At 63.4% G+C, this 11,671-nt stretch overlaps 1 protein-coding gene across 1 annotated transcript; it reads right to left on the bottom strand.

Annotated features, from left to right (window-relative positions):
• Positions 1 to 6: 6 nt before the first annotated feature.
• USP36 (ubiquitin specific peptidase 36) lies at positions 7 to 10,408 on the bottom strand. Its single transcript, XM_014949324.1, has 20 exons — positions 10,282 to 10,408; positions 9,782 to 10,058; positions 9,484 to 9,705; positions 8,602 to 8,712; positions 8,197 to 8,299; positions 7,505 to 7,572; positions 6,727 to 6,797; positions 6,265 to 6,347; positions 5,865 to 5,976; positions 5,434 to 5,574; positions 5,048 to 5,148; positions 4,691 to 4,829; positions 3,819 to 4,514; positions 3,047 to 3,171; positions 2,003 to 2,515; positions 1,585 to 1,751; positions 1,038 to 1,199; positions 659 to 774; positions 432 to 564; positions 7 to 352 (listed from the first exon to the last, which is right to left on the bottom strand). The coding sequence occupies exons 1-19, from the start codon at positions 10,282 to 10,284 to the stop codon at positions 433 to 435; spliced, it is 3,342 nt and encodes a 1,113-aa protein (XP_014804810.1). The 5' UTR covers positions 10,285 to 10,408; the 3' UTR covers positions 7 to 352; position 432.
• Between the last annotated feature and the right edge of the window lie 1,263 nt (positions 10,409 to 11,671).

Here is an 11,671-nt window from a genome sequence, read left to right as displayed (position 1 = left end):
GTTCCACTGCGACTCGCACAGGGGGACGGAGAATGGGGGGTTCAGCCCTGAGCGGGCAGGGGGAGGCAGCGCCGGGAGGGGTGGGAACATCCCCAAGGAGAGGAACACCGGTCCCGGTGGTCCCGGTGGGGGCCGGAGTCCCCCTCCCCAGGGGTGGCACAGGGAGGAGCTGCAGGCACTTTCCAGGAATGCGTCCCCCCCCCGTCCCCCACCCCAGCCTTGAATCCCAGGCTGGGGGCGGGGAGGGGGGGGAGAAGGGGCTTCTCCAGCCCCCAGGGGCAGAGGCACCGAGGAGCTGGCAGAAGAGCCTTGGGGACAAGGCAGAGCGAGCAGGTCGGATGCAGATCTCAACCTGGGGAGGGGAGAGGAACGGCGTTAGCACCCTGTGGGGCAGCCACCCCCCTCCCTGCCCCCCTTCTGGGCTCACTCACCTCAGAGCCGATGGCTCAGGCTGGTCACCTTGGCAGGATGTGTCACCGACCAGAAGTTGCGCCTGTTCTGCAGCTGTTGGAAGCGATTGCAGTGTCTCCTCCGCTCCCGCTTCAGTTTTTTAATCTTCTTTACCTGTGTAGAGGCAGGGAAGGCTCCTGGGGTCAGCACAGAGTGTGTGTCCCCCCCTCCCTCTGCCTCCCCCAGCTGGGACAGGGCCAGCACCCACCTTCCCTCTGTCAAACTCCTCGTCCCACTCATCGATGACGGTCTCGCTGCGGGCCCAGGCTGCGTCCCGAATGGCGTCCTGGCTGACAGCAGAGATCTCCCCCTCCCAGGTGAGGACTGGGGGGCAGCACAGTCAGTGGGGGGCAGCACGGTGTGCACCCTGCACGCCCCTGCACAGCACCCCCAACCCTGAACCAGCGCTAGGAGCCCCTCACTCCAGCACCCCCAGCACCCCCCTGGGAGCCCCCGCATCTGCCCGGCTCCCAGAGCCCCCCCACACCTGTCCACGCCAGTGCTGGGGGCAGCTCGAGTCCCCCCCTCCAGGGCTTGAGGCAGGGGAGCTATGGGGCTGTTTGCCCACCCAGGCAAGTGGGGGTTACCTTCTTTGCCATAAGCCTTGTCCAAGGAGTTCCTGAGCAGCTCCTCCACCACGCTGGGCTCTTCTTGGCTCTGGGGTGCTATGCCAGCCCCACGGCCGGGCTCAGGGCTTGGGGAGCGCCTGTGCCCATCTCCAGCCTGGCTGTCCCCAGCACACACTACCCCTGTGGAGAAAAGCAGGGTGAGGAGAAGGTGGAGGGAGAGGAAGGAGCTCCTATCACCTCATCTCCAAGGCAGATCTTGCCCCAAACACTGTTGGGACTAACAACAAGGTCCTGATGGCACAGGGCACACTGGGGCAGAAAGGGCTGGGGGACAAACCTTCACCCCCTCACCCCATCCCCACAAGTCTGGAGAAGAGGAAGCCCTCATCCAGGCTACATCCAGGGTACAACCAGGCTGCTCCTGCACTAGCAGCAGGGTCAGGAGGCACCACCAGGCAGTTGTGGGGATCAGCAAGCACCAAGGGACTGGACACCAGTGCTTTTGAGGGGCTGTGTGGGCAGCCCAGCAGCTGGCTCCGGGCAGGATGGAGGGACATGGCTGTACCTGGGGTGCTGCCTGCAGCATGGAGGCCGTTGGCCGCCGGCTGCTCCAAGGCTGGGCTGCTGAGGCTTTCCCTCTGTTTGCACTTGCGGAGCTCGCTCTCTCCAGGCCCAGTCTCCACGCTCCGCCGCTGCTTCTTCCTCCCGGGCTCCATCTCATCCCTCCTAGAGCTGGGAAAGGCCGTGGGGGTCAGCTCGCTCTACCCACACCAGGGGGGGAAGCGTGGAAGTGTTTGAGCTCCCACACCCTACCCTGCGCTCAGGGAAGGGGGTGAACCCCCCGCCCCCAGCAAGCTGGTGTGTCAGCTCATTCCATGGGGAGACTCATCCCACCCGCAGAAAGACAAGAGGCCCCCAAAGGTGGCCCTGATTTCAGGCAGAGCAGGGTTACACAGGGATCTACCCTGACCCCAGCCCCTCACCTGCTCGAGGACAATGTCCCAGAGCAGCGCTCTTCCACCTCCTCCATTCTCCTCTTCTTTTTCTTCTTCTTCTTCTTCTTGAGGGAGGAGATGGGCTCCATGTCCAGGGAACTACTGGGGTCTGACACTTGCTGCTTGGGCCTGCTCTCCATGTCCTGACAGCTCTCCATGTCCTTGCCATCGCTGGGACCATTGCCTGCCGCCTTCTTCCCCGTGAGGGACACCCAGCCCTCCTCAGCAAGATTCTTCCTCTTCCTGGGGGGGCTGGAGACCTCATCCTTGACCTTCATAGCTGGAACATGAGGGCTGCCATCTGCTCCGTGATGATGTTTTCGCCGCTTCTTTTTGGAGGAGCCGGGGGTGGCCTGGCTGAGCCCCCTCTCCCCACTGCAGGGAGGAAGGTGGTGCGAAGGGTGGGCAGTGGAACCGTTGGTCAGGGGAGAGGCTGAGTTGAGGATGAAGCTGAAGGCAGGCTTTTCAGGATTTGTCAGTTTGGGAGCAGATGAGGACAGCCTGAGGGACAGGAAAAGCAGCTGATATGATCTGAAAGCAAGGTCAGGAGCCCTCTTCTCCCTCCCCACCCCGAGGTGCACAAGCACAGAACCCAACTGCTACTGTCAGCCATGAAATCTGAATCAGACCCTGCTCCCAGAGCCGCAGCTGCAGCTCACGGTGCCCCCACAGCTGCCCAGTGCTGGCCACGTGCAGGGCACACGCTGTCCCACGGGGGATTAGCGCAGAGCGAGTGCTGCTGCAGCACTTGCCATTGGTGAAGGTTACAAGGGAGACCCGGAGCAAGATCTAAACCAGGCTGGTGGCTCCTGATCCCACGGGACACTGGTCCGTGGTCAGAGCCTGCAAAGTTGCCTCCCACCCTGTGCCGACAGTCAGAGAGACTTGCCCTGCTCCTAGGATCCAGAGCAAGCCCTGCCAGCCCAGGGGAATAGGAGAGCTGCCAAAAGTCACCCTCTGTGCCAGCTGGGATGCCAGACAGCCGCCTCATGGAGCACCCCAGGGCTTGCTGGGAGCGATGGCACCGCTTACCTCAACTTGCTGAAAGGCCAGGGAGAGGAGTCGGGGTGGGTGGTGTTCGTAAAGTAGGTGTCAGCAAATTTTGGATGAGGTGTTGGGTGGCGGTCACTTCCGCTCGCCTTCCGCGGGGTGCTGCCCTGCAGTTATTGACATAAATAAAAACTTGGTGGTCTAAAGAAAAGAGGTTTCCGTGAGCCAAGAGGAGAAAATAAAAAGGGGAGCCCAGAGAAAGGGGAGGGGAACAGACACAGACGGGGGGAGGGAAGTGAGGGGTGGTAGAAGAAGAATCAGAAGTGTTTTCAGTTAGAAGCACAAAGGAAAAAAGGAAGGAAGGAATATTAAAGAACAGAAACCCCAGCGCGCCGTCCTGAGCCCCGGCTGCACAGCAGCACGCCAAGGGCCAGTCCCACACCACTGCCCGGGGAGGGGGCAACTCCACAGCCCTCCAGCTGCGGCGTCCCCTGCTCCCACTCACCCCAGGGGACACCCCACCCCGAGAAGGCTGGCGAGGCCACCCCGCTGCAGGGACTGGCACAGCCACCTCTCCCCCAGGGGCCATTTCTCCTGCATCACTCAGGGATGCAAACAACAGCAGGGGCCTGGCCCCGCACCCCGACCCACTGGGAGGGCAGAGACACTGCTGCATCCCTGCTGAGGGGCTCTCCCACCCCCCTCCGCCACAGCAGGACACCCAACATTAGCTCCACACCTGCCCCAACGCAAGCCCCCACTTCAGAAGGTGCAAAGCACCAGTTGAAGTCTCTGGGCAGTCGCCCAGACTCACCTTTTTGGCAGAGAGCGCCAGCTTCTTGGCAGGTGGGGGTGACATGGTGCTGCTCAGCTCCAGGCCAGCGCCGGCCAACAGGGAGGATTTCAATTTTGACAGCTTGGAGTCTTCGGGGGCAGCCGGCTCAGCGCCGGGGCTCGCAGGGAGGTCCGTGCCACAGTCCGTTTCCTGAGAGGTGCAGAAGCTGCCGGTTTCACTCTTAGCCTTCTGGGATGCTTTGGGCAGCTTCTCTGCCACGCCGTGCGCCGGGCTGGCAGTGCCACTGCCACACGAGTCCTTCTCCAGGTTCCCGGTGTTCTCCCCACCACCACCAGGCTCCTGGCCGGGGCTGGGCTCCAGCAGCAGCTTGGGTGAGGTAGGTGGGTGCTTGCTCTCCCAGGAGCTCTGGCGGGGCAGCTCTGCTTTGGCCACGCTTGCGTTGCTGGTGTCACAGAAACCCTGAACTGCTCTGGGCGTGGAGGGCAGCTGCGGGAAGGAGAAGGGCTTCTTGAGCTTCCGGGCCGTGTCATCGGGCAGCGCTGTGGCCGAGTGGGTGGCTTTGAGGGCCAGTTTGGGTGACGGGGACCCAGCGGGCCCCTTTGGCGGAGCGGTTCCATTCTGCAGCTTCGGCCCCGTGCCAAACGAGCTGCGGGCCACCGGGACTCCCACCTCCTCCGGCCCCGACAGCTTCTTCCCTGGCAGCGTGTCTGCTCTCTAGGTACAGAGAAAGAGAGAAGTTCAGCAAGGAGAATCCAAGGAGTTGAGAACACAGAGACTGCCCTCCCTCTCCAGGCTCAGCAGGATCCCTCCTGCCCATGGGGAGCAGCGAAGCCGCAGCCGCAGAGCAGGCAGAGGGGGAGCAGCTCCTGGGAGCAGCCTCTGGGACTCACCCGGCCCATCAGCGGTGAAGACAGGGGCCTGTTGGTCACAGTTTTCTTGACCTGATCAGAAATGTTGCCAGTGCGGCCAGACAGGCTGGGGGCTGCTTTGGTGATGGACCCCTCCGAGCTCTTCCTGGGGCTGGGGATTCTGTGAAGGCAGAAGAACATCCTCATCAGAGATGCACATGAGAAATAAGGAGTCAGAAGCTCTGAGGAGGTGAGGAACAGGGGCTGGACTTCTACTTGCCACCCTTTTCTGAGCCAGCACGGGCACACAGGCTACTTGGGCCAAGCTCCTTCCCATAGTGCTGCCAGCCCTGTCCCAAATGCTAACAGGGGGCCAAGGGGGACACAGGGTGCACTCACCTCAGGTAGAAGAGCACGTAGGCCTGCTGGTTGAGGACCACTTTGATGTTGCTGCAGCGGACCAGGTCATCGTTCATCTGATACCACTGCCCATTGCTGGCCTACAGAAGGAGAGAGAACAGAGTTGGGCTGTGTTCAATGATCCTCCTGAAGAGCAGCAGGGGTAGCATCCATCAGCAGAGCTCCTCTCCCCCAACACCAACAGGTGACCCAGGGCAGGCAAGGGGACTCTGCCAGAGCACACCTCAATGCTTCCTGTGATGGAGCACAGCCCGTACCCCCATCCAGTGCTCCACAGCACCCACATCTGCTGAGCACTCTCCTTTCTGCACACTACAGGGACCCACCAGCCCAGAGGAGGTGCCAAGAGAGCACCCAGGGCTCACCTTCACGTAGCAGTAGTAGTGCCCAGCGTGGCAGCTGTACCCCGAGTGCACCAGCACCGCATAGAGGCTGTACATGACGGGATCCCCTTTGTTCTGAGACATGTAAGGGCGGATATTCAAGAACTCAGGGTACCCCACGTCCTGCAGAGAGAGAATGTCTCAGGAGCCTGAACAGCAGACAGCTTTCCTTGCTAGAGTGAGAGCAGCCTGGCTGTCCTGTGAGTTCCATCTCTTGAGAGGGATCAGCTCTGCCCAGGCAGAGGCCACGGTGAGGAAGATGCCAGCATGAGCCGAACTCCCACCACATGGCACAGCTGGGGAAGGGCTGCAGGATGGTGGCAGAGCTCACACTGCACACAGGACCCCCTCCCACCCTGCCCTGGGCAGCAGGGCCAGGAGACAGCCCCAGCTCTGGATGGCCAAGTGCTTACCTTTGTGATTTTGCCTCCACCGAAGTTGGCGAAGCGCTTCAGCGAGAGCGTGAGAACGTTGGAAGCTCGGTGGATGCTAAAGCGTTTGGTGGCTGACACTTTCTTCTTGCACCTGCACAGGAAGAGCTCGAGCTATTCAAGCTGTTCCAGCACCCGGGTGACTGCTAGCCCTGGCCAAGGGCAAACCCCATGGAAATGGCCCTGCTGACACCAGGCACTGCTCCAGGGCACCTACGCATGGCCACGTCTGCTGGTCTCAGGAGAGGAGGGAGCTGAGGAGTGGCAGGCTCCATCGCAGCCTTCCATAGCCACGCACCTCAGGGTTTAGCCGTGGAGCAGGTAGAGAAGCCCTCCCTCACTGCAGCCTCCCACTAGCACACCCGAGGCCCTGCACACTCACTTGGCACACATGTAGGCGTTCTCCCCGCCCAGCACGTCCGGCTTCACAAACAGCTCCAGCGCCCGCACTATGTTCGCCGCTTCCTGCAAGGACAGAGGGGGGGTCAGGGCATGAGCTGCCCGTCCACCCCAGCCCCGCTCCCTGCCAAGATGCTGGCCCCAAGGGGATAACAAGACCACAGGGCCACAGGCTACACCAAACTCATGAGCCTGCCACCAACGTGGCACTGGCCAGCGTGCCACAAGGGACATCTGCGCTGCCCCCCAACACCACAGAGCCTCAACGGAGGAGTCGTGGCTCCCACTCAGGCAACAGGCACTGTTTTGCCAGAGAGAAGGCGAAGCTGCTTCCCTTCAGTGCCTCGATACTGGCAGGTCAAGAGCTTTGAGAGCAGCCACGGTGCAGATCCAGAAACATCCCCCTGAGAGCCGAGCTCCTCCCCATCCCCGACTCCTGCAGTACCCTGATCTCCAGCGCCAGGTCCAGGTAAGGGTCGTAGGTGTCCGAGACAGTCTTGCACACCGAGCACTTCACTGCAACAGAAAGGGCAATGAGCACACCTTGGCACCACCCCTGCACTCCCCACCACCACCCTGGCACAGCACCAGCAGCCACAGTGTCCCCCCTCCCCAGGTTTGGGCTCCGTGATGCGAGCGCCAGGATTCACAGCCTGGCAATTCCACTATGTGCCATGACAGCGAGTGTTATAAAATCATAGAATCATCTAGGTTGGAAGGGACCTTAAAGATGATCTAGTCCAACCATCAACCTAACTCTGACCAAAAAAAAAAAAAAATCCAATAAAAACCAACAACAAAAAAACCCCACCACTAAACCATGTTCCTGAGGACCATGTCAACCTGTCTTTTGAACACCTCCAGGGATGGTGCCTCAACCACTTCCCTGGGCAGCCTATTCCAATGCTGGATAACCCTTTCCATGAAGAAATTTTTCCTAATATCCAATCTAAACCTCCCCTGGCACAACTTGAGGCCGTTTCCTCTTGTCCTATTGCCTGTAACTTGGGATGTTGCCAGATAGCTGGCAACACGGGCTTCTTTGCTGGTGGCAATGAGCTGGGGACCCAGAGCCAACAGTTTTTTCCTTTGCCACAACAGGGGTCACGACCCACGGGTACCACAAGACTGACCAACACACGCTTAGCAATTTTCCCCAAAAGATTTTTGACTGCACGGCTTTCAGGGAAAGAGCAGCCCTGGGAGTCACAGCCAGCACTCACCACGGGAGCGCAGGTAACCGCCAAAGATCTGGTGAATCAGCGTCGTGGCCTGGGTCTGGCGATCCAACCTAGAGACAGCAGCACCAGATCTCACACCACCCTCCACAAGAGCCACCCCCACGGGCCACCGCTGTGTCCTCAGGACAGTTTCCCCCCACGCTCCAGCCAACAGGTGGGCTGTAGAGCTCTGGGAACAGGGGGAAGTCACAGCCTCTGCCCATCTGCTCTCCTGGTGGCAGAGCTCAGAGGGGGCACCAGGCTCCAACATGCACCTTCATCTGGAAGGAGCAGAAACGCCCGGAGCTCAGAGCCCGGCATGGCACACAGAGGCAATGCCAGCTTTCCCGGGATGGATGGCCTAGGGAAAAGCTGCTCAGCCACAGAGCATGCCTGGATTCCCCGGAAACTGGGACAGGATCCAAACCCACAGCAGCTTCAGGATTTGGGGACAGGACCACAGCTATGCTGGGGTGGAGGTGTCAGGAGAAGGCAGACAGCAGCCCAGAGCTGTGTCACAGAGGGGCAGAGCGTTGGGCCACCCCCCCGCCCTGAGGCCCCTGGAGTCAGTTCCTCCCTCTATAAGTCTGACCTGGGGGACACACGTTCACCCCACAGCCCCCTCCCACAGGTGCAGGGGACAGCGAGGGGACAGTGGGGAAGAGCAGTGACGGGCCATCAGGGGCCCCACATACTTGGTACAGCCATTCAGGCAGGCCTTCTGCATGGCATCAATGGTGTAACGCAGGAACTCGTGCGCATCCTCCTGGTTGCCGAAGCGGATGTGCTGGGCAATCTCTGCAGGACAGGGAGGAATCAGCCCCAGCACGTGCTGCAGCAGACACAGGCCCTTCCTCCTTCCTTCGGGGCCTAGACCCCAGGGACTGAGCCCCCTCAACCCAAACCAGAGGTCGGACTCACTCTGGCCACAGGGGAAGCCCCACGCAGCCCATAAAGTCACCAGCCCCCGGCAGGCTCAGTGAGTCATCTCAGCAGAGCCATCTGCCAAGGCCTGCCCTGATCTCAAAGGTTCTGCTCCTGCCTTAGTCACCGCTTTCCTGCGCGGCTACAGGAGGGAAGGGGAGAGCAGCCATCCTTACTCTTGAGGTCTCGGATGAAGGACACTGGCTTTATTGCGTTGCCGCTGTTGGCAAAAACCTGGATCATGTGGTTCTGCATAACGCACATCATGCAAAATCCTCCATGGTGACCTAGAGCAGGAGAGGAGAAGACAGGACGTTGGGGACAAACCCGGGAGAGATGGCGGCAGAACAGGGGAGAGGGGATCTCTGGTCCAACACAGCTGGGCCACTCTCAGTTTCCCCTGTGAGCTCCGTGCCACCGTACAGTTCTGGGGCATCCCGGGTACAGGGGGACCAGCACATGCCATCCCAACTGGCAGAGCCCCATCACAGCACCAACCACTGCAAGCCGCGAGACAAGACAGCATCCACATGGATAGGAACCATCCAAGAACTTGTGGGAGGACACCACAGGTCAGCCCTGAAGGGCAGATCCCACCGGAGCCCCGTGGACAGGGCTGCAAGCCCCATGTGCTCCCCTTGGTCACAGCTCACAGCCATGCCCACCAGACTCCTTCTCAAAGCCACCCACCAACAGCACCTCCTGCCTGTACACAGCCTTCTGCCCCAGACAAGGGCTGTTTGGAACCCCCAGCTCAGCCCCCAGGAAGTCAGCAGATCTCTTTGGACCCATCTTAGCCCTGGCTACACCCAGCAGAGACAAAAAGCCTCCCCAGACGTGAGGATACAGAGCTTGGAAACGCTGCTACAGCTGGGAAAAGCGAGCTACACACAGGAATGACCTCTCGATGGAGAATAGGGCAGGAGGGAGGAGAGAAGGTGCATCCCAACACCTGCACAGCCCTCCTGAGAGCCACACACAGAGGTGCTGAGCGCAGCAGGGGGAGCAGGACATGCAGGACGCTCCCGTTCCCCACCGAGCCATCCCTCCCCACTCACAGTTGCGGCTGTGCTCCTTGGAGAGCAGGTAGTTGGCGAGCGGCGGGGTGTAGGTCAGGCACTGCACCGTGGAGTTGAGGAAGCAGGTGTTCCCCAGGTTCTGCAGCCCGGCACCGATCCGGTAGATCCGCTCCCACTTCATGGAGAGCCGCTCCACAGGGAAAAGCACCTTCTGGGGCGCAGGGACCCCATCCCCCTGACCTCCCGGAGCATGGCTGCTGCCTGTGGGGGAGAGGGGTGCTGAGCCACCGGGGTGTGGAGAGCAGGGAGAGCCCCCCACCTTGCCCTTTCTACCTACCCTGCTTGCCAGGCAGCCCTTCCTCGGGGCCGCGGTGGCGACCGGTGGCCTCGGAGCGGGGGTTGAGCAGCACATACTTGCCCCGCAGGAGCTCCAAGTGCCCGGAGACCCCGCGGCTGGCGGGCTCGAACTCGATCTTCTGCAACAGCACCTTCTTGGCCGAAGCGGCCAGAAGCCGGCCCAGCTCCCCCCCGTCCTCACCCGCTTCTCTCCGGCCCGGCTTTAGGGCCTCTTTCAGCTTCTCTACGATCGGCATAGCGGGGCCCGGAGGCCCCGGCTGCGAGGAAAAGGGCGGTCGGTTGAGCGGCAGGGGAGGCCTGACGGTTCCCCCTCCCGTTGCGGGGCCGCGCGTTGCCGTGGCAACAGGCCGCGGCCTAGTTCCACCCGCAGGCCCCCCCCGATCCGCGGGGCCTAGGCCCGCGCCGCCCGCCCGCGACCTTGAGCGCTACCGCCGCCGGGCCCCCACCCGGTACCATTCCCCCCAAGCCGGCAGCACTCACCATCCGGGTCCCTCCCGCCGCCGCGCACGTGTCGCCGCCAGAGCGAAGAGGAGGAGGCACCGCCGCCGCCGCCGTCGTCAGCGTCTTCAACGCCCGGCCCTGTCAGGGGGCGGAGCCAGCGCTGACCACGCCCCCTCTGCGACGCCGTCCAATCAGGCCACGCCTCCCCTCCAGGGCGTGGCCTGGATGGGGAGGCGTGGCCTCAGCGCCCCCGTTGTGCGCAGGCGCAGAGCTCCGGTCCAGCCCCCGCTCCCGTTCCCATCCCCGTCGTTCCCGTTATTCCCGGTCGAGCCCGCCCCCGACGCTGCCGGGAGGGGGTTGAGAACGTCCCCTCAGCCTCCGCCTTCCTTGCCCGGCGGCTCCGGCCTCGCACCCCCCGCGGGATGCCACCCGGTGCTCGGGGGAAGGGGGGCACTGACCGCTCGTCCCCCCGCCGCTTTTCTGTCCCGCCCGGTGCCCGGAGGGGCTCGGGGTTGGGGGGCACCGGCCGTTCATCCCCCCGCCGTTCTGTCCGCCCGGTGCCATCCGGTGCTCGGGGGAGGGGGGGCATCCGCCGCTCGTTCCCCCGCCGCCGTTCTGTCCCGCCCGGTGCCCGGAGGGGCTCGGGGAGGAGAGTACCGGCTGCTCGTCCCCCACCGCCGTTCTGTCCCGCCCGGTGCCACCCGGTGCTCGGGGGACGGGGGAGCACCGGCCGCCCGTCCTCCGCTGCCGTTCTGTGCCGCCCGGTGCCCGGAGGGACTCGGGGTGAGGGAACACCGGCCGCTCGTCCCCCCGTCCCCGTTCTGTCCTGCCCGGTGCCACCCGGTGCTCGGGGGAAGGGGGGCATCCGCCGCTCGTCCCCCCGCCGCCGTTCCGTCACTCCCGGTGCCCGAAAGGGCTCGGGGCGGGGGCACCGGCCGTTCCTCCCCTTCATCCCCCCGCCGCCGTTCTGTCCCGCCCGGTGCCCGGAGGGGCTCGGGGTGGGGGCGCACCGGGCGCTCGTTCCCCCGTCCCCGTTCTGTCCCGCCCGGTGCCACCCGGTGCTCGGGGGACGGGGGAGCACCGGCCGCCCGTCCTCCGCTGCCGTTCTGTCCGCCCGGTGCCCGGAGGGGGTCGGGATGGGGGCGCACCGGGCACTCGTCCCCCCGCCGCTGTTCTGTCCCGCCCGGTGCCCGGAGGGGCTCGGGGAGGAGAGTACCGGCTGCTCGTCCCCCACCGCCGTTCTGTCCCGCCCGGTGCCACCCGGTGCTCGGGGGACGGGGGAGCACCGGCCGCCCGTCCTCCGCTGCCGTTCTGTGCCGCCCGTGCCCGGAGGGGCTCGGGATGGGGGCGCACCGGGCACTCGTCCCCCCGCCGCTGTTCTGTCCCGCCCGGTGCCCGGAGGGGCTCGGGGTTGGGGGGCACCGGGCGT

The sequence above is a fragment of the Calidris pugnax genome, unplaced genomic scaffold (genome assembly GCF_001431845.1).
Source record: "Calidris pugnax isolate Ruff unplaced genomic scaffold, ASM143184v1 scaffold9, whole genome shotgun sequence".
In the NCBI taxonomy this organism is placed as follows: domain Eukaryota; kingdom Metazoa; phylum Chordata; class Aves; order Charadriiformes; family Scolopacidae; genus Calidris; species Calidris pugnax.
This window is presented reverse-complemented; position numbering and strand designations above follow the sequence as displayed.